Genomic DNA, 27,581 nt, shown 5'->3' on the forward strand with positions numbered 1-27,581 from the left:
CCTCAGTGTGTGCCTGGTGAGCCCGCAGTCCCCAGCAGGGCCAGACTCTCAGGGGAGGGATAAGACCTGGAGGCCCTTTGGTCGTGTGGGGGTTGGGATGCTTAGGCACGGCTGGTCCTCCAGGCCTTCCTTCCCTCATGTGAATTATTCATGAACTCTGCGTCCTCCTGGAGGGACTGTCCAGGGTTGGACACGGGGCCTGGTTGGCTTTCTGCGAGGACCTTTATCCACCCGGTCCAGAGCTGCTCACCCCCTCTTGCTCTTTCCTTCTTTCCAGCACTTTCCACATCCGGATCTGAGGACAGTGACCAGAAGCCGACCATCCAGCCCGGTGCCCGCACGAGTGTGACCTCCAAGCTCCCCAGGAGCGGAGCTGTGGCCTCTGGGGTTTATACCCACGAACACTTCTTTGGCCCTTTCAGCAAAAAAAAAAAAATCCTTAACCAGGGAAGGGGGGATGTGAGGAGCAGGGTCATTCCCAGGCCCCCTGTGGGCCCTCCACAGGCCCTCCCTCTGTTCCCCCACCTTCCCTACATCCTGGTCTGCTCCCCATCAGAAATGGCCCCAGTGGGAGGGGGAGGCGGAACCCCTAACAGGGCTGGGGTGCTGACTTGTCCAAGTGCTGGGCAGGCACCCTGGTTGCCCAGGACAAATGGAAAAACAAAAAGAGGACAAGGTTTAACAAGCTATGCAATCTTTCTCTAGAACACACAGCTGGGCTGCACCCCGGGCCCGTCTGTTCCTTCTCTCCAGCCCTTCCCAATGTGAAGCTGTGTGAACCGTGGGTGCAAGGACTCAGTCCCCGTCCATGTCCAGGTCCTGAGCACCACCCCATCCGCCCTCCCCGTCGACGTGGAATCCTCAGTGGTGTGTGCTGTCCACAGATTTGTGAACTCCTGATAGTAAAACACTTTCATGTTCTCTGTGTCTGCCAAGGTTAGGAAAGGTTTGTTGATCCCTTTTCTCCTTGAAATCTTCCCATGAGCACCTCACCTCTTGAGGTTAAGTGCTGCCTTCCCACTTTCGGCACCAACTTTATTTCAGTGCTTGTGTCCTTGAGAGGAGACATATCTGTGCCCCAGATCCTAGGGAGCCCCACGAAGAGCCGATGTTGGGTGAAAATCATCTCCACGTCCCTCATAGTGAGAGTCATTCTGGTGAACGTTTGTATCAGGTACGGGGCTAGGTCTGTGGTGACCAGTCACATAGGGATGGCCAGCAAGCACCCACTGGCTGACTCCAGAAACCACCCAGAGGTGCCCAGGCTGGCTGACTGTGTAGCCTCAGGCAGGTTGCTGCTCTTCTCTGGTTCTTTGCGCCCCCCTGCAACCCTGCCCACTCGTCTGCAGCAAAAGGGTCAGACCAGGGTCTGCCCAGCTTGCATTATGGGGCCTGCAGGAAGGTGGGGGCGGAGAGGGGCAGAGGAGATGGCCCCCAGGAGCCCAGCTGCCTCAGGGTCAGAACCATCCCCTCTGAGGCTGGCACTTTGCTGCTACTTCCCACCCCCACCCCTACCCCCCAACCCCGGGTTAGTGCCACCGTCCCCTCTCTGATAGGGCCATGATGAGGGGGACTGGTTTTGGTCTCCGGAGCAACTGTATGACATCACTCAGCTAAGAAAACCCCAGCCGTGCCATAGGGCCTGCTCTGTGCTCAATAAGTGTTCAGTGGTGGGAGGCTGGCTGCATCAATCGTCCAGGCCCCCCCCAGCCTGCTCATCTTGGAAGGGGGGGTGCTCACCCCTGCCTTTGGCCGGTCCCCCCTCCTCTCAGGCCTTGACTTCCTCTGGATGGGTGGGAGGCCTTGGGGTGGGGAGTGGGAGTCAGTCCTGAGCGGCAGGAGACTGGCCCACCCTGTCGCTGGTGGGCACCTCAGCTGTCTCGAAGCCTGGTTCCAGAGCAGGCTGGTTGGGTTTGAGGGTCCAAGGGCTGCCTTCAAGCAAGCTGAGAGCTTCCCAATAACCCCTGCCGTGGCCCCGGGCCCGGGAAACCTGCTGGTGGGCCGCCCGAAGCTAGGCCTCCTCAGGGTTTGTGCTTCTTGTCTGTGAAGAAGAGCCTCCGGAGCTTGTCAGGCTGCAAGGAAGGACAGGATGCTGGAGCCTGGGTCCCCGGACAGGGCAGGGAGAGCCAGGCTCAGAGGGTCCCTCTGCAGGGACTGGGAGCTGGGGCCCAAGGCCAGAGAAAGTCCAGGCTGGAATGCAGATGGCTGGTTGCTCCACAGCCCCTCACAGTGCCAGAAACTCCATTCCAGCCCTCTAGTTTGGGTGAAGCACACTCTCTCACCCCCCTTCCTTCACTGAGTCTCCGGGGGTCCCCACCCCAGCCCTCTCTGCCTCAGCCACGCCCTAGGTAGGATGGGGTGTGGGGTGTATGTGGTGCCTTCAGGACCCAGAAGGACTTTGCAGCCGGAGGAGGAGCAGACGTGGGATGTGGCTTATGTAGTTCTTACAAGGACTGCCCACAGGCAGGATCTGTGGTCCTGGGAGTCAGGACCTCAGAGGCTGCCTTGAACCAGGGGAGTTCCCTGTCCTGGGGTGTGTGGGTATAACCCTGCCCTGAGGGAGAGGCTGGCAGAGCTTCTGGTGAAGGCCTTCCATCTGGGAGCTCAGGGTTTTACTGTTCAGGCCGAGAGAGGAGGTCTGCACATGCTGGAGATCTGAGGCTGCCGCCTTGGGGAGGGGGCTCGCCTGGCTCATCGGCTCCAGGTACAGGCAAGTACACTGGGGTGAACCCTCAGGAGGGTTCCTCTGCCTTCCTGGGAGCTCTGACCCCCTCCCTCCATCTTCCTGGGCTTTCCTTCCCCCTTTTTCCTTTCTTAGTCAGAACCCCCCAGGAATAACAGTTATCCATTGACAGCTCTCTTTGGGCTGTATCCTGAGCACATAGGGATGGCTAGCATCATCTCCTGGGCAGCCACCCCTGGACACAGCACAGGACCAGCCCATTTTACAGATGAGGAGATGGAGATAGATCCTGGGTAGATGCTAAATAAGAATACAGGATGCCCAGCTAAATTTGAACTTCAGATAAATAAGGAATAATTGCGGTACTGGTAACTATGCTAAAAAACATTACTCATTGTTTATCTGAAATTCAGATTAACTGGGTGTGTTGTATTTTATCTTGCTGAATCTGGTGATCTTAGTTGCATGGGAAAGTATCTTGCCCAAAGTCACATGGGTAGGGAGTGCCTGAGCCATGAAAAGACAAGGCAAGTCAAACCTGGAGCCAGGGTCCTTGTCCACCTCTCTGAGGCTCTGAGACCCCTACTACAGTGGCCAAGAGGGAGGGACAGGAGTCATGCCACAGAGAAAGACTTCAGAAGGGCCTGAAAGTTCCCATCTTACATCCAAATCTAACCTCTGCCTCTCCCACCATTTCCAAGCAGAAGTCAGGGCTAGGAAGTTCTGGGTGTGGTGCTGACCTGACCCACCCCTGTTTGAGGGCCACAGGTTCCCTCCTTCACCAGCAGCTCCCTGAGGGCTGGCAGCCACCCCACCCCACCCTGGAGCCCACCTTGTGTGTCCATCTGGCCTCCTTGTTCCTGGCTGCTTTGATTTGTGTGTCCGTCCAGCCTCCTTGCTCCTGGCAGCTTGCTCCTGGGATCTGTTCATAGGTGTTTCTAGGCTCTGGGAGCTCCGGGACCCCCGAGATCCTCTCATAACCACAGTCCGTGAACTCTGAAAGCTTGCTGTATGTAGGGCTCATCCCAGAATAGGGGGTCTTGGCCGGGCCCCCCCAGCAGACTGCAATCTGCTCATAGGCACTGCCACCTTCTCGGCATGGCACATTGCTGGCGTCCTCTGGGAGGTCTTCTGTCCAGATGGACTCGTAGGTGTCTGCACAACTGCTCTGGGAGCAGGGCTGGGCCCCATGGCTCAGTTTTGGAGACCCCTGGCTCCAGGTACCCCCTGAGGATCCTGAGGCCTCAGAACTGGAGGGCAGGAGGAGGCCCCAAGAAGTGGGAGACACCCTAGGGCCCTGGTCTGGGCTCACCCCAGAGAGGGCAGGTCCTGGGCCATCAGGCTTGTTCTGGCTTCCATCTGAAAGTCTCCTTGGGGCCTCCTTGCTTGGAGAGCGGGCCTGGCTGCCATCTGGAACTGGCCCCTGCCTGCCAGATACATCTGTGCCCAGGCCTAGCCGTGCCTGGTTCATCTTTCTCAGGTCTGCATAGATGATGTCGTTGAAGCCTCCAAAAGAGTTGCTCAGAAGGGAAGCTCTCCTCTCCGGGAGGGGGGGCACCTTGACAGGGGCCTGGAGAGAGGGACAGAACTTCTGAAAGGTTATCCTCAGGTTACCAGGCTGCCCTCAGCTAAAATGAAGCTCACTCAGAGAAGCTGAGGCCCCTGGCCTTGGACTCATTTATCTGACTGTTATGTGCAGGAGTTGGTGGACATTCAGGCTCCCTGCCAGCCTCATGTTCTAGGACTCTTGAATATGGTCCTTACATTGGCATTCAAGGTCAGGGGTCATGAGCTCAGTCTCCCACTGGAGATCATCCTGTCCTGCTCCTCTCCTCCCTGCCCCCTAGAGAGACCCCTGCATTCACCCACTTACTGCTCCCTTCCCTTTCAGAATGGGCTACCCACAAGCCCATCAATTGTGTATTTATTCAACAAATATTTAGTAAGAACTGTGTAGACACTGTCCCAGGTGCCAAGGGCTCCATAATGAGCAAGACCACCTCTTGGGAGTTTACATCCTAACCTGGAGATGGGCAACATACAACTCTGTTTTTGTTCAATGTGGTTGATGTAATACATGATATAATAGCATGCATGCTTAGTCGCTCAGTCGTGTCTGACTCTCTGCAACCCTATGCACCGTGGTTCACCAGGCTCCTCTGCCTATCAGGTTTTTCCAGCAAGAATACTGGAGTGGGGTGCCATATCCTTCTCCAGAGAATCTTCCCAACCCAGGGATCGAATCCGCATCTCTTGCGTCTCCTGCATCGGCAGGCGGATTCTTTACCACTGTGCCACCTGGGAAGCACCCCCATACAATAGTGTATCACAAGATAATATACTGTCAGCTCATGATCAGTAGTATGAAGAAGAGCAAAGCTGAGGGATGGGATAGGGACAATGGCAGGTGGGAGAGGGGGTATTTTCCATAGTTTAGGTGGTCCTTTCTGAGGAGAGGGCATTTAAGCAGAGAATGGCATGCAGCGAGAGTAGCAGCCATGTGGATATCTGGTGGGAGGAGTATTCCAGGCAGTGGGTCAGCAAGTGCAAAGGCCCTGAGGTGGGAACAAGGCTGTTGTGTTTAAGGGAGATCCAAAGGCCAGTGAGATTAGAGAAAAGTGAAGAAGGAGGAGAGGTAGCAGGACACCTGAGGAGGCTCTTGTGAACCCTGGTGAAGCTTTCAGATTTTATTTTAAACAAGAGGAGAAACCCTCGACATTCTGTGATCTGATATACATTAAAAAAAAAAGTCTCCGTGAGTCCCTCCTGCAAAGGTGCTATGGATAATAAAGTATTGACTCACAGGCATCCCACTCTATAGTTTAGAAAATTTTTTAGTTTACAATTTTTTCAGACATTTTATATCCATTCCCTCATTCAAGCCTCACTAGAACCTCAGGATTGGTAAATTGAGACTCAGAGAAGTTATGTGACTTGACCAAAGTCACTCAGCCAGAAAGGCCAAGCCAAGGTTTGAACCAAATCCAGCTAGAAGAGGCAGGCATGGGTGAACCACTGGGTGATTCCAAACTGGGCTGCTCCTCTCCCAAAGGGCCTGGCAGTCAGCCTCTGCATCCTGAGGGGCTGGCTGGGGTGGCCGCTCCAGGCCTGACTGTGGGCGTGGCACCCACATTCCTGGTCTAGCAACCCTGACCTTCAGTGGCCCAGAGTCCTCCTCACCTCCATGCTTTCTTCCTCGGAGAAATTCCAGGGACTTGCATCCAGGCTCTTCCTTTTGTGGAGGAAGGAGACCTGGTGCTTTGGAGAGGCAGGGGGACTGCTGGCCTTCTCTGGTGGGTATTCCAGGCTAGGATTAGTTTGATGCAGGCCCAGGGTGATGGCATCATAGAGATCACTGTCCTCCGTCTGGGGGTGGTGGAGACACAGCAGGTGTGTGGTCATACACCCCTGGCTGGCCTCTAGCCTCCTGCCAGAGACTGCTGGCCAGAGCCGGAAATATTCCCACCAAGTCCCAGACCTCAGCTAGAACGCTGTCTCCTTCTCTCAGGACCTCGCACTGAGTGCCCGTGGGTAGCAGGAAATAGAGAAGGCAAAGAAAAGCATGTGCTCCAGTGGTGGACACCCCTGGCCTGGGCACTCTGCCCCATCCCCCACCCCCCAAGGAAGAGGGGTACCTACCCGGGGACAAGCAGCAGACAGAGTCTCCCCGAAGGGCTCAAACTGCACCTCCTGGTAATGGTGCACGAGTTCTGCCAGGGTGCCATGGCTCTGGGTATCCCCTGAGATGACGTAGTGCCGGTTTCGGAGCTGGTTGATGACAAAATGCCGGCAGCGGTCACTGCCCCTGGAACACAAGGACAACTGGCAGCTCCGCCGTGGCCCAGGGCCGGGGCTGACCCGGGGCCACACTGCTCTCTGGGGCCTTGACATGCTCCTCTGGAAAGCAGGACTTGACATCCAACTAGCCCAGCCTTGCAGGTGATGGGGAGCTAGGAAGTGGTGTTTCAACCCCGACCCCGACCCCCCCGGCTCCTCCCTTCCCCTGCAGCATTAGTCAGGGAGGGAAGGACAGGGGGAGTGAGGCACTCAGCTTGGGGCTCGGATGCAAAATGTAAAGGTATGACACAAATTCAGTAATCAGGACAACTAATAATGCAATATTTTAGAAAGTCAAAATTAATACCAAAATATCCATGGTGAGTAAAACCTCTGTCTTAAAGATGAGGTCCAACCGCACACTTGCACACCTCAGCCTCACTCCTCTTACCTGAATTCCGGCCAGGTGGAAAAGATGGAATTACAACTCCCATCTCCCCCAGCCTGTAAAGTCCCACCCTCTTCATTTTCCTTTTTTATGGAAGAGTATTGGGCTTCCCTGGTGGCTCAGTAGTAAAGAATCTGCCTGCCAATGCAGGAGACTGCAGGTTCAACCCCTGGGTGGGGAAGATCCCCCAGAGAAGGAAACGGCAGCCCACTCTGGTATTCTTGCTTGGGAAATCCCATGGACAGAGGAGCCTGGCGGGGTTGCATGGGGTCCCAAAAATGTCCGTGGGCTCACAAAGAGGCAGACGCGACTTAGTAGCTAAACAATAAGGGTAAACACAGTGAAGGGCACACATCCTAAGTGTGCCGCTCAATGAATTTCCCATGTAACCATCACCTAGAGGAAAACAGACAATATCTCCAGCTCCCCAGAAGACTCCTTGTGGCCTCTTCTGGAGTAGCCATCACCCTGACCCCACGTCACAAATTAGTTTTGCTCATTATGGAAATTCATACAAATAGAATCATATTTTTTTCATGTCCATGTAGAATTAGCTTATTTTTCCCCCCCCACTGATAGGTAGTATTCCATTCAATTTAAATATCCACAATGTATCCATTCTGCTGATGGACATTTAGGTTATTTCCACATCTGGGCTGTTATAAATGAAGTTACTCTGAACATTCTTGTATATAGCTTTTTGCTGAATATATGTATTCACTGCTATTGAGAATATCCCAGGATGGAGAGTTGGTGGGTCTGGGATACACTTATGCTTAGCTTTAGTAGAGTATGCCAAATTGTTTTCTAAAATCATTGCCAAGTATGAGAGTTACAGTTGCTCTGTGTCTTCACAAACTGTTTGGTAGCCTCTGTCTTTCTACTGTAACCAGCAGTTCATGGTGGTTTTAGTTTCTATTTCCCTGATCACTGAAGCTGCTGAACTGTCCTTTTTGGACCCTCTTTTATGACGTGCCTCTATTTTGCCTGTGTTGTCTTTGTCTTACTGAATTGCAGGAGTTCTTCATATATTCTTGATATGAATCCTTTATTAGGTGTATGTATGTATTACAATACAAAACCTCTCCAGCACTGTGGCTTGTCCTTTTATTCACAGAATGGTATCTTTTGATTAATGAGTTCTCAATTTTAAGAAATTCAATTTGTTAAGCTTCTCTGTCAGTACTTTGGGGTTTTGTTTAAGAAATCTTTGCCTACCACAAAGTCATGAAAAATGTTTCCTATGTTTTCTTTTACAAGTGTATTGTTTTGCTGTTCTCACTTGAGTCTATGATCCATCTAGAATTATTTAAATTTTGTGTATGATGTGAAGTGGGGGTCATTTTTTTCCATTTGGATATCCAATTACTCCCACACAACTTATTGAAAAGACCAGCCTCCCCCCAACCCCCATCCCTGAACTACAGTGGCACCTTTGTTGCAAATCAGGTAAACCAAATGTGGGGGGATGTTTCTGGATTCATTGGTTTATTTGTGTATCTGCGAGGAGCCCCACTTTCATCTCTTTAATAAGTTGGCGTTCCACCCAAGATCATGTTTGAATAATAATAATAAAAAAAAAGCTCTGATGCTGAAAAGTCATTGAAAACTGCTGAGTTTGTATATTTCAAAATGCTGAGGACTGTATCAGACACAGAATAACTAACTATTTTAGTAACGAGTAACATTTATTTATTTACTATGTTCTGGACACTGTACCAGCACTTTTAAAGGTCTAAACTCATCAAACCCATTCAACAATTCTATGAAGTAAATACTGCAATATTACCATTTTACAGATGAGGAAACATAGGTGCAGAGAGGCAAAGTAACTTGCTCAAGGTCAGGATTTGAACTGGGGCAGTCAGAACAGATGGTAATTTTGAATCTGAATCTGAGACCTTTGAGGGTTTCCCTGTAGCCCCAGCCTGCCTCCCTCCCTAACCGGGGGTTGGTGGCAGGGGGAACTTCTTTCTTTTTCTGCCTTCCCCCTCGCAACCTACTCTTGGGTCAGGCTCTGACATCACCACTTCTGACTTCATCCTGGCTATCTTGTCTCCTCGTCTCTAGGACCACTGCCTTACATTAGTCTAGATTTCATCATGGAGCCCAGACCTCACCCCTCTGTGGTCCCCACTGCCCCCACACCTCCAGTATCCGTCTTGAGTCCTCCTTCCATAGGCTGCCCGCAGGATCCTTGCAAAACCTAAATCTGACCCAATGACCCCTCATTGTCTATGGACATAGCCCAGCATCCAAGGCTATCCTGAGCTGACCCCTGCCCTCCTCTCCAGGCAGGGCTCTGCTGGGACCATGCATCTTTCTGCACCCAGCAACTCGTGGGCTCCCCAACACCTTAGTCTGCCGTGTCTCTGTTCTTTTGCGCATGCAGTTTAATCTACTGGAAATGCCTTCCTAAACCCCAATCATACCTCCTTTCCTGCCCAGCAAGTTGCTTTCTTCCTTCTACCCTGGAGTCAAAGTTCACCTCTGTGAACCTTCCCCAATCTTCCATCAGGAGGAGGTTCTCACCTGCCCACCCCTCTGACTCACCCCTTTCAAGGCAGAGGCTTCTCCTAGTGTATGGCTGGTGCTGCTCAGAATGCTGGATGGACATGGATGGATGAGTGAGGGAGTTAGGGAGTGGGGGCCTGGGGAAATCCCAACAGTGTGGGCTGGTGGAGACTCAGAGCTTATCTTCAAGGCTGGCTTGTGGGAGCTGGAGCCTGCCTGCCTGCCCTTTGCAGAGGGCTTCCTCTCTTACCTGTAGGACAAGATGTAGCTGGTGGCCCGGTCACTGAGGCGGATGAGGAAGGAGCCAAGAGCTTTGTCCCTGAGCAGCTGCTCTGTCTGCCTGGGCAGAGGACATGCCATTAGCCAGGGCTGGGTCCCCCCAACAACAGCAGGAGTAGCCCAAGTCAGACCTGCCTCAGAGTCCCTGTCGGCCATGCCCCAGATCCAGAGCAGAGACCTCCAGACCTTTGTAGAGAACTCCCTCAGAACTTCGGCTGGTCCTGTGGCCTGTCTGGGCTCAGTCAAGCAAATTCAAGATTCAGTCTGACGCTGGGTTGGAGTCCTGAAGTAACATACATTGCCCCACTTACAGCCTCACCAGTGGGCATATTAGCCACTGCCCCTTTCCACCTGAATGGCCCTATAGCAAGAAGGAATCCATATAGCTGGAGGTTTTCAGTTTTGTGGATCCTTGCCTCAGGATTGCTGTGTACAACAATGTGTACAATTGCTGCACAGTTGTGCGAGATGTGTACTGCACACGAGTTTCTGCAGGGAGAAGGTGCTATTATATCTGGAGCCTGATCATGATAGCAACTCTTAGGTTCTCATCTCCCTCCCTCGCACATCCCCTTCAACCCCAGGCAGCTATGGATACTGCTAAATAATGCCAAGTATTCTGGAGGCATGGTGGAAAATTCCAGCTGTCTTCTGGTTTGGCAGAGCATAGACCAAATACTTCCTCACCCACTTATTCACCAAATACTGAGTGCCTGCTCTATGCAGGATCAACTACAAATTTTGCAGAGTTCAGTACTAAATGAAATCTGGAGCCTCTAAGTAAAAAATAAGAATTTCAACATGGGGACTGCAGTGTATTCAGCCAAGAATAGGGCCTTTCTGAGCAAAGGACCCCGTGTTACAACATAAGTTGATGCCGGTGAAGCTGGCCCTGGTTCAATGCTAAGTGCTGGGCCGGGAGGACTCAACGCTGGCCGCATTTGTCATTCCTTCAGCAAGTGCTTTGGCAGCTTGGAGATCCACCCCAATCAGAAAGCCAGGCCCCACATTTTGGCCTTTATTCCTACAGTAACTGTATATCCAGGCTTGCCTGGGACAGTCCCGACTTAAAACAGGTCTCCTAGTAAATTCTCCACTAATAGTATTCTGGTTTGGATGATAAATGAAACAGCATCCCTAGTAATTCATCAAGGTATTCAGAGCTGGTCTGAATGCATTCTGATTCGGCTTGCCGCCCCACTGCCCCCTGCCCGCCTCTGTTTTTCTGGCACACTGGCAGCCCCAGCACACTCATAGTGGGGGACCAGTGCCTTCACCCACCTTGCCCACATAAGAGGCTGTCAGAGAACTTGGTGCTCCTAAGTCTGTTTCCCCAGTCTGCTTCCCTACCCACCCCCTCCTGGGGTCCCTGCCTCCGCCATGGAGAAGGCAGGGACCAATTCGGTCCCAGACCATGTTTTTGGCCCTGAGGGGCTCTCGGCCACGCTGGGAGTGTGGACAGGGGCAGCCTTACTTGCGGGTGATGAATCCGTGAAACCAGGGGGGCAGGGCTCCGTTCTGCAGAATGAGGGGGGCTTGCGTCTCCATGAACCAGCTCAGGGCCAGCTCCTGCAGCTCAGCCAGGGCCTGTCTGTCGCCGGCCCCCTCGGCCCCCCTGCCCAGGCTGAGCTGCCTGAGGTGGGCCTCCATTCTGGCGAGCACTGAGGTGGAAGCAGAGCCCAGACCACCCGCACGCCTCTATATCTGTGTGCGCCCGGCTCATTTGCCTGAGTCCATGCCCTCTCCAACCACCCATGGCACACAGGAGCCCCATTGTCACCTCTGACAATGTGTGAGCTGGTTCCCCTCTCTGATGCTCTGAGGTGGGGCACCTTGGCTGGCTAGGGACGCTGGGGGAGGGTCACATTAGCAGCTAGAGAGGCCTGGGGCGGGGCGGCGGGGGGTGTATCCCTGACTTCCTGGCTAGCAAATGAGGCGCACCACTGGGTTTGGCCCCTTCCCCCAACCTCCGGTCTTTGTCTCAGCTAAAGACCAGACTCTGGCTAAAGGCCAGGCACTGCCACTCTTAGCAAAGTGGTGAATTTAAATTCTACTTATCCTTCCTTCGTGGAGGCCACTTGAATTTTGGTGAAGTTCCGTGCTGATGCATTCCTCCTTCTACTCAAGCTTTACTGTCTACTGTGTGCCACATGCCTGTGGGCCCTGGGAATAAAGCAGTAATCCAAAGAGCATTTTGTCTTGTGGCACATACATTCTAGAGGAAGGAGACAGACAATAGACAAATATATATGTAGAATATGGTGTCAAGTGTAATAAGCACTCCAAGAAAGAGAGGAAGAAGATGAATGGGTGTGTTGTTTAGATAGGGGGGTCAGGATTGGGGGAAGCCTTGTCCAGAAGGTGCCACTGGAGCAGCAAAAGAGGAGGCCAGGCTGGTGGCTGGGAAAGAGATGCTGCTCCCAGCAGAGAGAAAAAGCAAGTGCAAAGACTAGGAACTGGGCCTCTGCTTTCTGATCCCCTAGCAGGGCTGCCTGCTGCCATATTTGTTCATGCAAACATCCCTGAACTTTTAATGTGCTTCCGAGTTTCACAGCAGAAATCCAGGCTTGGGTGACGGGGAGGCAGGGGATGTTGCAGACAGCCAGCCCCAAGGATCTGGATTAGAATCATTACACTGGCCAGGGCCTGAAGGCAGTTACTAAGTGGCTGCAGATAGCTCAGTTTGTTCATCTGTAGAATGGGAATGATTTTTAAAAAGCTACTTTCTAGACCCTAGGGCCATTATGACAACTAAATGAGATAGCACAATGGTTAAGAATAAGTTCAGTTGCTCAGTCGTGTCTGACTCTTTGCCATCCATGGACTGCAGCACACCAGGCTTCCCTGTCCATCACCAACTCCTGGAGCTTGCTCAAACTCATGTCCATCGAGTCGGTGATGCCACCCAACCATTTCATCCTCTGTCGTTCCCTTCTCCTCCTGCCCTCAATCTTTCCCAGCATCGGGATCTTTTCCAATGAGTCAGTTCTTCGCATCAGGTGGCCAAAGTATTGGAGTTTCAGCTTCAACATCAGTCCTTCCAATGAATTCTCAGGACTGATCTCCTTTAGGAATGACTGGCTGGATCTCCTTGCAGTCCAAGGGACTCTCAAGAGTCTTCTCCAACACCACAGTTCAAAAGCATCAATTCTTTGGCACTCGGCTTTCTTTATAGGCCAACTCTGACATTCATACATGACTACTGGAAAAGTCATAGCCTTGTCTAGGTGGACCTTTGTTGGCAAAGTAATATCTCTGCTTTTTAATATGCTGTCTAGGTTTGTCATAGCTTTTCTTCCAAGGAGCAAGCGTCTTTTAATTTCATGGCTGTAGTCCCCATCTGCAGTGATTTTGGAGCCCAAGAAATATAAACCCTCTCACTGTTTTCATTGTTTCCCCATCCATTTGCTATGAAGTGATGGGGCCAGATGCTATGATCTTCATTTTTCGAATATTGAGTTTTAAGCCAGCTTTTTCACTCTCCTCTTTCACTTTCACTTTGCTTAAGAATGAGGGAACATAGATATAAACTCAAAAACTGGTAGAACTGACCGGTAACAATAGAAGTTAGGATAATGTTTGCCTTGGGGAGTATATGATAAGGAAGGGATGAGGAGCTGCAGGGTGGTGATCATGTTCTATTTCCTAATCTGGGTGGTGTGTTAGGTAAATGTATTCACTTTGTGAAAATTCATTGAGCTCTGGGCTCATGACCTATGCATTTTTTTATGTATATGTTCTACTTCAACAAAACAGCTCACTTACTAAAAAATGAGGATGCTGCAGTCACATTTCCTTGGTTCCAATCCCAGCTGACCAGCTATGGGACCCTGAGGAAATGACTTAATTTTTCTGGCCTTCAGTGTCGTCATCTTTGAAACGGGGACAAGAACATGTCCTGTTGTTTGGAAGGTAAGATGAGCTATGTTCTTAGAACAGAGTTTGGAACACAAGCTATTAGGATCAGCTCTGATGATGATGTAATGACTCTAAAATACAGTGGGTCCTCCCATTGGTAATTATTTTCATTATTACTATTATTATTACAATTTCATCACGGTCACCTCAAATCAAGATAAAGTGACCAATGGCAAGTATGTAATACATACAACTTAGAGGAAAGGCCAGGGCATGACACACATCTGCAACCTCCACCTGAACGGCTTATTCCCTGTCTCTGAGACTCATTTCTCACATCTGTGAACAGGGCTGCAAGGCACCTACTTGCCTCACCTGTCGATGGAGTGAGCTATTGCAGGTCATGCTCTTCACATGGGATACGCCCACAGGCACACAGCAAGGATCCCCAGGGTCAGCTACTGGGAACACCACTTTTATAAACAATTTCCAGCCTTGATAGAGAGGAGTCAGCTCCAGCCAGGGGACCCTGGAGGGATTCATGTACTTGTGAAACTGTCTTCCGGTCACAGCTGTAAGCCAGGGATACACTGGGGTCATAATGGAAATCACAGGCCCAAACTGGCAAGGACTGGAATTTCTCCTAAGTTGAGGTGGGGGAGGAACAGGGGTGGATTACATTTTTATCTTCCCCAATCTCTAACTGAAATTCAGCATTTCCTTCCATGACGAGCGCAGAGAACAAACCTTATTAGTGTTCACAGAACTTGTGACTTTGTCACCAATGGAAATTACAGATATTCTCATATCATGTTACAGCTGCGGCAGACATCTTCAGATATTGATTTTGTTCATCATTATCTCAAAATAATTAAGCCCAATGCCGGATCTTGTTCTTTAACATGCTAATAAAGAAGCACATTGTATTACTACATCACAGATTTTTGAATAACTTTATTTCAATGTGATTGATTTCCATTGTGATTCTATGTATTTTATTTCATGCATTTAAAAATATTATTCTCAGAAAAAGTTCATGAGCTTCATCAGATATCAGAGAGGTCCATGGCCCAAAAAAGGCCAAGGAAGCTGGGGTTAGACCCAGAGTTGGTTTGCTGCCAACACAAAGTCCTGGAAGAATTCAAATACAAAGAAATGTGTTTCTATAATTTTCCATGAGGTGTTATCTCTCCAGCTCCCTCTTAGGTGGGGTACTTTTATGAGCAGAACTTGGCCATTTGCATAAGAAGACAAAGGTTTTGTGTACTGGAAGGGGGAGCCCAGGATGGCTGCGGGCCAGATATGAAGATTTCAAAGGCAGGCAAATAAAGGGGAGTCTATTTTTACACTCAGAGGAAATGGGGGTGAGGAGCGGGTGAAGCCAGGTTTGGGGGCATCAGGTGAGCTCTGTGAAAGACTGGGGTAGGTTTTCTCTGAAGGCACTCCATATTCCACTGTTCAGTTCATGGCTGTGCTCGCCTGCTGAGGGCTGGGCCCTGGGACAGAGAGAAGACTCCAGAGCACCCACCCTGCTGCTCCATCCCTGGGTGCCCAGAGGTGTAGGAAGAGGAACTGAGAAGATTCAGGCTCTTGCAGTCGGACTAAGCAACTTACAATCCTGGTTCCCCCATTTGCTGGCTTGGTGACTTTGAGGGAGGTACTTAATCTCTGTGTGTCTCAGTTTCTCATCAGTAAAAATGAAAGGGATAAAAAGTACGCATAAAAAGTACACACCTAGTAGGGTCTGGGGATCCAGTGAGCTGACCTGACGCAGAGGAGAGGCCGGGAGGCACGGCGCACGTGCACTAATCATCAGCCCCGGCTCCAAGGCATCTCCCCGCTGGGAAGTCCCCAGAATTCTGAGTCTCTGTCTCATCAAAACTTCCTTATCCTGGGTTCTCCATCTAGGCCGTGCTTCTGCTGTAGGACAAATAGATGGTAACTGATTATCCAGTAAATTACTCTCTCCTGAGGGTGCTCAGTCCACTGTGCCTTCTCACTGGCAGCCAGCCTCCATGGAGAATGCCAAAGTGGGCTTTTCAGTAAATTTTAGTCATATGTTTGTTTTAGTTTATGAACACTGCATTTTTGTGCCCCTTAGTTGGTTATTCCATTAGAATTTGTTCCACAATAGTAGGGAGTGCAGAATGAACAATCCTATTTCTTTTTTTCTCAGACTGTCTGCCTTATTCTCCACTGTATTCTGTGCCTAGAACCATGTTTGGCATAGTTAGATGCTGAATAGGTATATTTTGAATTATCATCCAAATGTGTAATTTATCCACATGGTTTTTAAAAATAAAAAGTGTAGCACTCCCCTGGTAGTCCAGTGGTTGGGAGTCTGCCTGCCAATGCAGGGGACACGGGCTCCATCACTGGTCCAGGAAGATTCCACATGCTGAGGGGCAACTAAGCTCATGTATCACAATTACTGAACCCACACACTTTAGAGACCGTGCTCTGCAACAAGAGAAGCCACCACAACGAGAAGCCCACACACTGCAATTAGAGAGTAGCCCCCACTCACTGCAACTAGAGAAAGCCTACACGCAGCAACAAAGACCCAGTGCAGCCAGAAATAAAAATAAGCACATAAATAATAAAAAGTATAAAAAAGGTATCCCTAAAAATCTTCCTCCAGGCATTAAACCCCCATCTATCCAGTGCAATCTCATTCCCACAAAGAACCACTCTTATTCATTTCTTGAATGTTCTTTCTGGGTTTCTTTATGTATATTCAAGTAAAGATGTGTGTTCTTATTTTCCTCCCTTTGTTATATAAGGGTAGAATCCTATGCAGTGTCTTGCACTTTGTTTTGTAAAACTCTTTAGTAACAGATCTTAGAGTTCCTTTCATAAGAATACATAGAGGGATGCAATGCTTTTTGTTACAGCTACATGGATGCACCATCATTTTTGTAACAAGTCCCCCAGTGACGATCATTTGGGTTGTTTCCAGTGTTTTTATATTTCCCACAATGCAGCAGTGGATAATCTTATACAGATTTGATTAAGCACAAGGGTGAGTACATCCATGGAACACATTCTCAGAAGAGAGATTGCTCAATCAAAAGGGTATTTGCATTTGTCATTTTGGTAGATGTTGCCAAATTGTCTTCTTTAGAAGTTGTAGTCATTTACACTCAAGAAATACTGAATGAATGAATAGAAAAATAGATAATATATCCAAGCTCAGTCATTTGGGGGCCCCCACTTAGCAAGAAAAACTGGGAGGGGGCTGATGCTGCTCCAGAGAAGTCACCAATTTTACTTTGACTTTTTTTGCCCCTTTGACGTCACTGAGAAAGCTCGTCTTCTCATCTATAGAGCATGGCTTTTGGGGTAGGAGGGCGGTACAATCATCCCACTAAACAGGCAGTTCTGTTTTAGTAATATTTACAGGACAATGGCCAGGTACTGAGAACTTTACAGTTCAGTTCAGTTCAGTCGCTCAGTCATGTCCGACTCTCTGCGACCCCACGAATCGCAGCACGCCAGGCCTCCCTGTCCATCACCAACTCCCGGAGTCTACCCAAACCCATGTTCATCGAGTCGGTGATGCCATCCAACCATCTCATCCTCTGTTGTCCCCTTCTCCTCCCGCCCCCAATCCTACCCAGCATCAGGGTCTTTTCCAATGAGTCAACCCTTCGCATGAGGTGGCCAAAGTATTGGAGCTTCAGCTTCAACATCAGACCTTCCAATGAACACCCAGGATTGATCTCTTTTAGGATGGATTGATTGGATCTCCTTGCAGTCCAAGGGACTCTCAAGAGTCTTCTCCAACACCACAGTTCAAAAGCATCAATTCTGCGGCGCTCAGCTTTTTTCACCATCCAACTCTCACATCCATACATGACCACTGGAAAAACCATAGCCTTGACTAGACGGACTTTTGTTGGCAAAGTAATGTCTCTGCTTTTAAACATGCTATCTAAGGGCTGGTTAAAATGTCTGAGGCCTGAAAAACAATAACAACAAAAAACCCTACCAGTATTTGCTCCCAAATCCAAAAGAAGAAAACTGCAAGATCACAACAAATTATAAGCAAATGTCTATACACTGTATCGTTGTGTCAACTTCATTCAGTATTCATAAAAGTTTCACCACATCTGAAAATGGTTTGGAAGTCAGATTGTCTTAATCTCACACGAATCCCCAAGTGTGCAGGAAAACTGCCAACAGATTGTTACCAATTGTCAATTAAATGATTCTCAAAGCCAAATCATTCCAAAGCAAAATTATAAAAGTAATCATTTCCAAAGAAGTTCAAAGTAAAAAAATTATATATGTTGTACATAAGACATATAGAATATTATGTCATATATATGTCATGTTAATATTATACATAATATAAAATATTAATATTATATTGTATATAATTTAAAATGTGACTGTGCCATTATATTTATATATTTATGTATATATTTGTATATATTTATTTACGTGCTATGTAGTGAGATGCAGACTCTAAAGTGCTCTGGACCTGTGTGTGCGCACTCAGTCGTGTCCAACTCTTTGCAGCCCCATGGACTGTAGCTGCCAGGTTCTTCTGTCCGTGGACTCCAGACAAGAATACTGGAGTGAGTTACCATTTATTACTCCAGGGGATCTTCCTGACCCAGGGATCAAACCCGCATCTCTTGTGTCTCCTACACTGGTAGGTGGGTTCTTTACCACTGCACCGCCTGGGAAGCCCTACTAAGATCTTAAAAACACTGTCAGCCCCACTCCATAGAGTATCCTTGCTCTGGGCCTGTGGGCTCCTGACAATCCCAGAGGAAAGTAAATCCACCCCTCAGGTCAGAGAGTCTCCCGCATTAGCTGTACCTCTCAGTTTTGGCAGCCAGAACAAGACGTTTGGCAGCAGGAACAAAACGTAAATTAGTTTTTCTATAGATTATCTGACCTCACCGGTGAGTAGTTCTGAGTCCTGTGCAAAAATGAAAATCTACAGAATTATATGCCATTTGCTAATGTTTGGCAGCAGGAACAAAACGTAAATTAGTTTTTCTATAGATTATCTGACCTCACCGGTGAGTAGTTCTGAGTCCTGTGCAAAAATGAAAATCTACAGAATTATATGCCATTTGCTAATGAGACCTAAAGAAGAGACAGGTATACAGGAACCTGTTGAGACGATCAGGGGCCGAGGATCATATGTTGGAAAGCTTGTTCTACAGTTTCTTGGAGGCCAGGGGGCTGCCATGGGTCCTGGCACACCTGACAGTTTGGACATCGGGGGCTGCCCCTCACTGCTGGGAAATGGGGGCCCATAGGAGCTCTGTAACGATGTTGAGCCCCTATCATGTGCCAAACACTTCAAATACACATATGTGATTGCCTTTCCCTTTTATAACAGGTAGACGAGATAGTGTTACTGTCTCCATTTGTCCCCACTGTAAAGATGGAAACAGAGACTCAGGGCTGAAAACGGGCTGCTTGAAACAAAGAGTAAGTCAGTGGCAGGGCCAAGACCAGAAGCTGGGGGTCCTACCCTACTTGCTCATATATGCTGCATCCACCTTCTATGCCTTTGCTCTTGACCCCTCCCCTACCTGGGGCTCCTTTCCTTGCTACTCAAACTCTACAAGTACCTAAAAAAATGCACTAAGTCAAAACTGATGAATATCTTGTCAATATATTCAAGCTCCAAAACACAAAACCAATCTGAAAACGCTCTCTTCTTCTCTCCAAATCAGCTCCTTCCAGGTCTTCTCACTGCCCAGTATCACATCTTGATTGTCTTCTGGGACCTTCCTTCCAAGACAGTGGCCTTCCCTCCAATGCAGTGGTCCCCAACCTTCCTGGCACCAGGGCACAGTTTCGTGGAAGACAGTTTTTCCACAGTCGGAGTTGAGGGGGATGGTTCAGGTGGTAATGGGGGCAATGGGTGAGGCAGATGAAGCTGCATTGGCTTGTCAGCCACTCACCTCCTGCTGTGCAGCTCTGGTTCCTAACAGGCCACCATCTGGGGGTGTTGGGGACCCCTGCTCCAAGGTCGTGTCCCCTTATTGCTTTGCTTGCACAAGCACCTTTTTTTTTTGAAATTATTTATTTATTTTGGCTGTGCTGGGTCTTAGTTGCGGCTCATGGAATCTTCACTGCGGCGGGTAGGACCCAGTTCCCCAACCAAGAATGAACCTGGGCCCTGGGCATTGGGAGTGTGGAGTCTTACCCAGTGGACCCCCTGCACAAGAACCTTTTAAACTCCTTTGGAGACCCTTTTGCCCAACGAAGATGATGTCTATACTTCTACCATTAGAACAGCATCTCTTCAAGATTTCAGTTAAAATACCCTTACCTCCCAGACTGGGCCTCACAGTGAGGGCTGCAGTCCCAGGGCTTGTGCAAGCAGGGAGGAAGAATCTGAGTTCAAGTTTGGCTGAGGGATAGGGGGTCCCGGGAAGGGGATGGCAAGAGGGCCCTTGGGATAGGAGTGGGGAAAGCAGAAGGGCTTACAGTGTCCTGGGCACAGTGCCAGGCCCAGAAGCAGGACAGTGACCAGAAAGGACAGGACCTCTGTAGCTATAGCCTCACTGTCTCCCTGGGGATCCAGCCCTCCCCTACTTCCTGGGCAGTGTGGCTCCCTAACTCCTATGTAGACCTCCGCTGCCTGGCACCCAGCCCCTGCAAGCCTTCCACCCCACCCTCCAGGGCATCCAGGCCTCTACCTATCTGAGTCCTGGCTCCCTTGTGGAGCTTGGCAGGCATCCCAGATGCCTTCCCTCTAGGAAAGAGAACCACAGGTGTGTAGATTTGCCTGCCAATTTGGTAGGGAAACAAGGCTTCCTGGAAGCTGGAGATAGCAAATCCAGGCTGACAGGGTCCCCTGGTGGGGCTCCCCTCTGTGAAGCTCTCCCACACTCCTTTTTGGAGTTGCGGCATCACTCAACACCAGGCAGAAGCAAAGAGCAGGGGCTGGGGATGTTTGTTGAATGAATCAGCTACCATTCTGAGGCCTTACCACATGTCAGGGACTGTGCCAAGCACTTTTGCACTTATCTCGTTTAAGCCTCACAACAGCTCTAGGAGGTAAAGAGGTCATTATGTCCTGTTCTACAGATGAGGAAACTGAGGTACAGGGTGGCTGGGAGATTCACCCAATGTCATACAGCCCCTCCTTTATTTGGGAGCCCCCTCCCCCACTGCCACTGCTTCCAGCGGCCCCATCCATTTCTTCACTGACCCGCTATCAGGGCAGGTGGCGTGGCGCTGGGCTGTATGAAAGCACACAGATAGCGCTCTCCCTGGGTGGTGGTGGCGGCATCTCCCAGTGGTCAGTTCAGCCCCACTCTGAAGATGGTCTGCCTCCCCCTGTTCCTTCTCCCACCCTCTGGTGCTCAGCCCAGTCACAGCTGCAGTACCCCAGCCTTGCCCCATGAACTCCAATCTCCTCCCCATCCAGGCCAACTTCCTCCAGATGTGCTCCGGGTTGAACAAAGCCCCACCAAAGTTGCACTGTGTCCCCCAGCCCCAAGTCGTGGAGCCATCTCTGCCGGTCCTCTCTGCCTCAGGCACAGAAGGCCTCCATTGGTGTCCTTTGTGTCAGGACAGCTTCTCCAGCAGGGCCAGGGGAGAGGCGAAGTGGTCAGGCTTGCACTAACCACAGCCGGCGGCCAAGCTTGCAGGATGAGACAGAGTCCTAAAAGCAAGGGTCTGGTCAGTTGTAACAGCTGGAAGAATCAAGAAGCCTTTGAGCAGGAAGGCTCAAAAAACAAAACAGAGCCTCTGCTGGTCTGGGGAGCTGTAGGGAGAATGACCACAGGCCCTCACAGCTGTACCTTATGCCCCTGATACATTTCAGAGCAGGTGGGGCAGGGCCCTTACAGATCACTTTTCCATCCATTCCCTCATGGAACAGATGGGAAACTGTAGCCCAGAGAGGGCACAGACATGCCAAAGGACACACAGCCTATCAGGTGGTAAGGTCTACTTTCCTCTCTGGGCTCCCCACAGGATTGCGAGCTCCTCCTGTAGCAGGTTGGGGTCTTAGCCAGCTCCGTACCCTGGGGTCTGGGAATTAAAAAGGCGGTGGGTGGCTGGGTGCTTCTTAGAGGCCTCTCACCCTGTTCCCTGCTAGGGAAACTGAACTAGGATGAGTCACTAGCTCTGTGTTCCCCCAGGGTTTGCCCAGAGGCTGGCCATGTGGGAGCAAGTTCATTGCCCAAATTTCCTCTTTTCAGTAAACAGCAGCCACTTCCTCCTGGGTTGCCTACTTCCTTCTGGTCACTGGGTTCCTGAGAGGCTCGAGGGGCAGAGGCTCACATGGACAGGCAGGACAGACCTTCTGGCACCAAGCTTGCCTGTACTGGACACCAGGGAGGCACACAGGCTGTGTAAAGCTGGCGTCTGACCACAGGCCATACGCACATGCTAAGTTGCTTCAGTGGTATCTGACTCTTTGCAACCCCATGGACTGTAGCCTGCCAGGCTCCTTTGCCCGTGGGATTCTCCAGGCAAGAATACTGGAGTGGGTTGCCATGCCCTCCTCCAGGGGATCTTCCCTACCCAAGGATCAATCCAGAGTCTCCTGTGGTTCCTGTATTGCAGGTGGATTCTTGACTGCTTGAGCCACCAGGGAAGCCCCGACCACAGGACACTGATCTTTAATCTACAAGACTGGAAATTGCAAAATGTCAATAAGCCATTGAAGAAGGGCGCCAAGCAATTAGGAACCACCAGGGGCAGCCCCAGGATGACCATGTGGGAGGACCTTGAGGGGATGATCTGGTTAGAAAAGGGGGGGAAATGACGCTGCATTTGTTTAGCATTTTACATAAAATATAACATTGTCCAAAATGAATTTGGAGAGAGCTGCTAAGAGAGATGAGATGAAGGTCTACCATAGAGCCCCTTCAACTTTTAGTTTTAGGAACAGAGTGGGGCGGGGTGAGACAATGCAGGGTTTGTTCATGAAATAACCAGCATCCCAGGGTGACCCAGAGAGAACTGGCAGGGCAAGGGGCCTGGGAGAAGTCTGGAGGGTCCAGAGGGTGTTGGGGTTGGTGCTGGAGCCTTCGAATGCTTGGGCCACTTCTGCTTGGCTCTGCAGAGATGTGGGGCCCTCCAGAGGCCCCTGCTGAGATGTTGCCCCCGGTTTTGAGGCCTCCACATTTTGCCTGTCTCACTGGGGTCTCTGGGCTTGCGGCTGCACCTCCTCAGAGAGGGCCATATTCTGGGCGTGGCAAAGTCCAGGAGAGTTTATAGAGTTTTTAGATAGTGTAGGCTCAGCACCACAGGGATTCCCTTGTAGCTCAGTGAGTAAAGAATCTGCCTGCAATGCGGGAGACTTGGGTTCGATTCCTGGGTGGGAAAGATCCCTTGGAGAAGGAAATGGCAACCCACTCCAGTATTCTTGCCTGGAGAATCCCATGGAAACAGAAGCCTGGCAGGCTACAGTTCATGGAGTAGCAAAAGTCAGACACGACTTAGCGACTAAACCAGTATCAGTACCAGCACCTGGATCTGCCAACTTTCAAGCGACCTAGGAAATGTCTGTAGACTAAAAAAAAAAAAAAAAAAAAAGATAACAGCAGCAAACCCCAGGGAAAGAGGAAAGTCAAAATTAATAAACATTTCATTACATGTCTGAAAAGTGTAACATTATGTCTACTTCATTAAAATGTCATAAAAACGTTCCTCCCTTTGAAAACAATTTATATGTTGGGTTTTTCTCACTCAGCCAGGATTTCCACATAGATATGATATCTGCCAAGATGTAGTAGCCAAATGTATATTAAAAAGAATTCCTCATAGATACTATCAAGAGCATAATTCTAGAAACTTCTTCAAACATTTTTAGAGCAAATACTATGACTATGTTTACTATGGAATGTGGGGCCTTTTAATATGTTTGATATGATGTGGGGTATGGCCTCCATGAGAAAGAGGGTCTGCGAGCATGTTAAAATGACAGGGAGAGTGGAAGTTCAAGCGCAGGAGGGTCAGGCTTGAGGCCAGCTTGCCCATTGAGAAGCACAGACACCAGCTCTGCCGGGGGCTGCAGAGATCCCTTGTCCAATATCAACTGCCCAGACCCGGCCAGCCAGGCCCGACCCTCGTCCCAGGGTGAGGGGGCTCACTCCTGCCACCTGTGAAGGATGCTTTCCTCGTGCCTAGCAGGTATCTGCCTCCACCAGATACCCCAAGGGCTTAGTCTCTCCTCTGTGACAGTAAGCTATGGCCATCCTTACTTTTGTGCAACTCACCGACAGAGCAGAGGATGGAGGGGGGCTGTACCCGCTCCTGCCCTGTGGCCTCCTGTATACCTCCTGTGTGTAGCTATGTACAGTAGCTGTACAGACTCAGTTCTCCTAGTTCTTCCCCTTTCCATAGGACTTCTCGGTCACACCCTACTCTGGCCTCCTAGCCCACAAGCCAACTAATCACAGCCCCTCTTGCTCACAGCAAGGCACAAATGAAACACAGTTCCTTTACTCCCGAAGGTGGCCCATCCCACTCCTGCAGTGCATTCTCTGGCCTCCTACGTGCTGGGGCTGCGAGAGCCCCCTCTCAGAATCTGCTGACTTCAGAGGATATCAGTGCTAACTGTATAACAGTAATAATTGATATGCTGAGTGCTTACTGTGCTAGGTGCCATGTTAAGCACTTTCACATGATCTTGTAATCTTTATAAGAATAATGGTATGAAATAACTACTTGCACCATCCTCATTTTATAGATGACGAGACTGAGGCTCAGAGAGGTAACATAACTTACCCAAAGTCACACCACTGGTTAGTATCAGAGCTAGGAGACAGATTCCATCAGTCTGGATTCACAGTCCAGTCTTTAACTCCCTGTGGTACTGCACTCAAAGAGATCCAAAGGGTGCTAAAATGGAGGTGCCCTTGCCATGGCCACCCAGGCAGATCCTTGACGTGCCTGGGGAGAGGTGGGGTAACACAGGGCCAGCTAACACAGGGCCCACAGCTGATTGGCTGGCTGTGTGGGCTCACTCTTCCAACTTGCCTCCAAGTAAGCAGTCTAATTCAGGGTCCCATCCATCTCAGAAAGTTCGTTTTCCACCTATGTAAAAACACGCAAACCGAAGAAGGTGAGATATTGTTTTGATCTGGCCCTTTCACAAATATCGCTATGATCTTCCTTTTTTCATTAAGTAAAGTGAGCTTTAGTATTCGCATTTCCCCCACAAACTTGCATGACTCATTCCCTCACTTCATCTAGGTCTCTGCTCCAGGTAACCTCCTCAGCAGGGCCTCCCTGATCCTCTGAAATGTAGCCTGACCCTCCTGTCCTCCTCTTACATTATTGTGAAACAAAGGCACTTGCCTCTTGAGGTTACTGTGAAAGTTCAAATGAGCTATTATATAAAACACTGGTAACAATAAGGGCTATTTAAGTGGTAATCCTTTTTTAAGTTACATCACTGGCAGGTAGACAACACAGTATACTTTTATCTGTCTTTTTATGTGGGTATCCTCTCTCTCCCTTACTAGACTATTATCTCCATGAGGGCAGGGGAATGATTTTGTAGCTTGTTCACTACCTTGTCCTCCAGCGTTTGGAACTGTACTTGGCACATAGAAGGGGCTCAGTATGTATTTGTTGAATTCAGAACGTGAACCCACTGAGGTCTGGAGAGGTGGGAAAAGTTTTGGCTTTCATTCACAAATTCTATAAACATTTACTGAGCACCTACTCAGCGCCAAGCAATAAGCTCTCTCAGTTGTGCGATACTAGCCTATGAATCTGGCAGGGTAGAGATTTAAAAACAAAGTTTTACACTGAGGTATGATTTATAGAGAGAGAAATGTACAATTTCAAGGGGACACTGATGGATTTTTGAGAACTGCAAGTTCACACTCCCATAAAGAAAAGGAACAATGTTTCAGCTTGGCAACGGGGGGGTTTGAGCCTAGGTTACATGAAGGCACAGAGGGCAGGGGGTGATGCTACCTGACCTGCCTCTGGGGTGCCTGCATGAGAGCCCGGGTCGAAGCGGGCGTTCCTGGGGGCGGGCGGGGGTGGGACTACAAGTCCCAGGCTGCTTTGCGCGCCCGCAAGCCGTGCGGAGCGGCGGGGCTCAGGGGAGGGGGTGCGGCGGCGGCGGCGGCGGCGGCGGCGCCGAGGCGCTGGGGGCCCGGGCGCCGGCGGTTGGCGCGCGGGCTGGCAATGCCGGGGCCCGCGGCTCGCGGGGAGGAGGGCAGCGGTGGCGAGGGCGCGGCCCCGGGGGCCGCGGCCGAGCCTGGGGCAGGGCCGGGGCGGGAGCCGGCGCGGCTGTGCGGCTACCTGCAGAAGCTGTCCGGTAAGGGCCCGCTGCGCGGCTACCGCAACCGCTGGTTCGTGTTCGACGCGCGCCGCTGCTACCTCTACTACTTCAAGAGCCCGCAAGACGCGCTGCCCCTCGGCCACCTGGACATCGCAGACGCCTGCTTCAGCTACTCGGGCCCCGACGAGGCGGCCGAGGCCGGCGCGGAGCCGCCCGCGCACTTCCAGGTGCACAGCGCGGGAGCCGTCACGGTGCTCAAGGTGGGACCGCGCCCCTGCAGCTCAGCACCTGCCTCCCGGGAACGCGCGCACACGCCCTTCTTCGGTTCCCCCTGCTTAGCCTTGGCGCTGCCCCTGGCACCCAGCTCAGCCTAGCTCCTCTGCCCATCGGACTTTCTCCGTCCACCCTCCCTTTTCTAAAGCCGGTCTGCTAGCCTTTCCCCGTTTCTTTCTCAGACTCTGTCCCCGTGTCCCCATCTCAAGCTCTTCACCCGAGTTTAGACCAGAATGGCTGGGCGCTCCTCAGTCCCTTGACCCGTTATCACCCTCTGCGCCTTCCCTCGGGTCCTTCTCTGTCCACTCCCCCTCCCCTCCTCACCCCCTCTTGTGGATGTCCTGTGTAACCCTCCCAGGCATTCATGACTGTAGGCTTCCTGCCCTTGACTAAATTATTACTCTCTTCAGCTGCCTCATCTGTAAAGTGGGGATAGTAGTAGTATCTACTTCTTGGGGGAGTTGGGATTACATGAAATATACCCTAACCACTGGTAAATGTTACGGCATCCAAGATTATAGACAGAGAGAGTCAGAGATGGCAGGGCCTTTAGAGAGAATCCACTGAATCCCCTCCAGAGTGGGCGGGGACACTGCTGCTAAGTTCACACAGTCAGTCAGTAGCAGAGCCTGTTTGCTTGCTCCCTACTTTGGCTGGGAGAGGAGGGAAAGGGTTTCTTCAACCAGTCCTGCCTTGCCCATTTGACGCTTCCTGTGTTGAAGCATGGAACTTGAATCAGGAGTCATCCTGGTGCTCAGAAGCCCCTCCTCCCCCCTCGTTCTTGGGGGGCTCCCATCATCTCCTAGGGGCCCTCCAGCTTCCAGCATCTGAGTGTCTGGGCCTTGCCTCTCCCAGCCTTGCTCCTTGCCTGGTTCCTGTGAGCCTCCAGCCTCACTCCTCTCTGTTTCTCTTCTCTTCCGTGTTACAAGCTGGGTTTCTCCAGAGCGGCAGGGCTGGGCTGGGATGTATGAAAACTCTCTGCAAAGCTGGCCAAGTAGAGAGCAGAGTGGGCTGAGCCTAGTGCCTTGGCCTTGTAAGCACAGGGCTGTTCCCGGGATCTCCGAAGCCAGCAGCAATTGGAGCTGCTCCCCGAAATCGTTTTTCAGAGTTTTGTCAACTCAGTTCTTGCCGTAGCAAGCAGAGTCTGATTACTGTGTTCTTGTGTCTTTTTAGATTCTTCCATCCCTCCTTTAAGTGGGTGCAGACAGCCTGCTTCTCCAAAGGAAGCCAAGCAGAGTTGTAGTTCAACTGGGGTTTACTTAGAAGGATTTGTGTAAACTTCGGAGTGACCCTAGCAAGTACCTAGGGACTTTTGCCAAAGAAAGACTTGTCCTCACTGTCATGAACTGTCCCTTTGTACAGCTGAATTTCCTGTAGAATTGTTTGTTAAAACAGAAAATAGAGCATCCTGTTTCAGATATTCTCAGATGACTTTGGAGCCCTCTATCAGATATTTTCATTACAATTTTTTGAATGGTAGAGATATCTACATAAGTGGGGCTACAAAATGCAGT

The 27,581-nt window shown here is 50.4% G+C and overlaps 4 protein-coding genes across 15 annotated transcripts in view; 2 read left to right on the forward strand and 2 right to left on the reverse strand.

The window, feature by feature from the left end:
* CIB2 (calcium and integrin binding family member 2) overlaps window positions 1–921 on the forward strand; it is a 22,672-nt gene extending 21,751 nt beyond the window's left edge. For all 8 annotated transcript variants that reach the window (XM_081549674.1, XM_081549675.1, XM_081549673.1 and 5 more), the window contains one exon: window positions 278–921. In XM_081549674.1, the coding sequence (XP_081405800.1) occupies window positions 278–299 (22 nt within the window). In that variant the 3' untranslated portion in view covers window positions 300–921. The remainder of the gene's footprint in view (window positions 1–277) is intronic.
* The window catches only part of IDH3A (isocitrate dehydrogenase (NAD(+)) 3 catalytic subunit alpha), a 75,130-nt gene extending 64,440 nt beyond the window's left edge, over window positions 1–10,690 (reverse strand). The window contains exon 1 of the mRNA XM_081549653.1: window positions 10,674–10,690. The gene's annotated coding sequence lies outside the window, so the exon portion shown is untranslated. The remainder of the gene's footprint in view (window positions 1–10,673) is intronic.
* Window positions 678–13,627, reverse strand: SH2D7 (SH2 domain containing 7). Of its 2 annotated transcripts, XM_081549640.1 has the most exons (7): window positions 13,467–13,627; window positions 9,837–11,864; window positions 9,673–9,758; window positions 6,323–6,488; window positions 5,864–6,049; window positions 3,516–4,253; window positions 678–2,072 (listed from the first exon to the last, which is right to left on the reverse strand). In XM_081549640.1, exons 2-7 carry the CDS (start codon window positions 9,855–9,857, stop codon window positions 2,022–2,024), a joined length of 1,248 nt encoding a protein of 415 aa, XP_081405766.1. In that variant the 5' UTR covers window positions 9,858–11,864; window positions 13,467–13,627; the 3' UTR covers window positions 678–2,021. The 2 variants fall into 2 exon arrangements, with proteins under 2 accessions (XP_081405766.1, XP_081405765.1); XM_081549639.1 differs by lacking the exon at window positions 13,467–13,627 and having other exon boundaries at window positions 9,673–9,762; window positions 11,176–11,430.
* An 11,996-nt stretch (window positions 13,628–25,623) lies between these two features.
* Window positions 25,624–27,581, forward strand: part of TBC1D2B (TBC1 domain family member 2B) — an 87,818-nt gene continuing 85,860 nt past the window's right edge. For 3 of the 4 annotated variants that reach the window (XM_081549591.1, XM_081549592.1, XM_081549594.1), the window contains exon 1: window positions 25,624–26,054. In XM_081549591.1, coding sequence (XP_081405717.1) covers window positions 25,698–26,054 — 357 coding nt within the window. In that variant the 5' untranslated portion in view covers window positions 25,624–25,697. The remainder of the gene's footprint in view (window positions 26,055–27,581) is intronic. The other variant, XM_081549593.1, reaches the window with a different exon arrangement.

The sequence above is a fragment of the Giraffa tippelskirchi genome, chromosome 12 (assembly GCF_054371585.1).
Source record: "Giraffa tippelskirchi isolate mGirTip1 chromosome 12, T2T-mGirTip1v1.2.pri, whole genome shotgun sequence".
NCBI lineage: Eukaryota > Metazoa > Chordata > Mammalia > Artiodactyla > Giraffidae > Giraffa > Giraffa tippelskirchi.

Coding starts and splice junctions, on each gene's coding strand:
- SH2D7 (XM_081549639.1), bottom strand. CDS start 11,351: ATGGAGGCCCACCTCAGGCAGCTCAGCCTGGGCAGGGGGGCCGAGGGG. Junction 4,254..5,863: donor CCGAGGAAGAAAGCATGGAG/GTGAGGAGGACT, acceptor CCCTCTCTCCAG/GCCCCTGTCAAGGTGCCCCC. Junction 2,073..3,515: donor AGGCCAGATGGACACACAAG/GTGGGCTCCAGG, acceptor CCTTCCTTGCAG/CCTGACAAGCTCCGGAGGCT.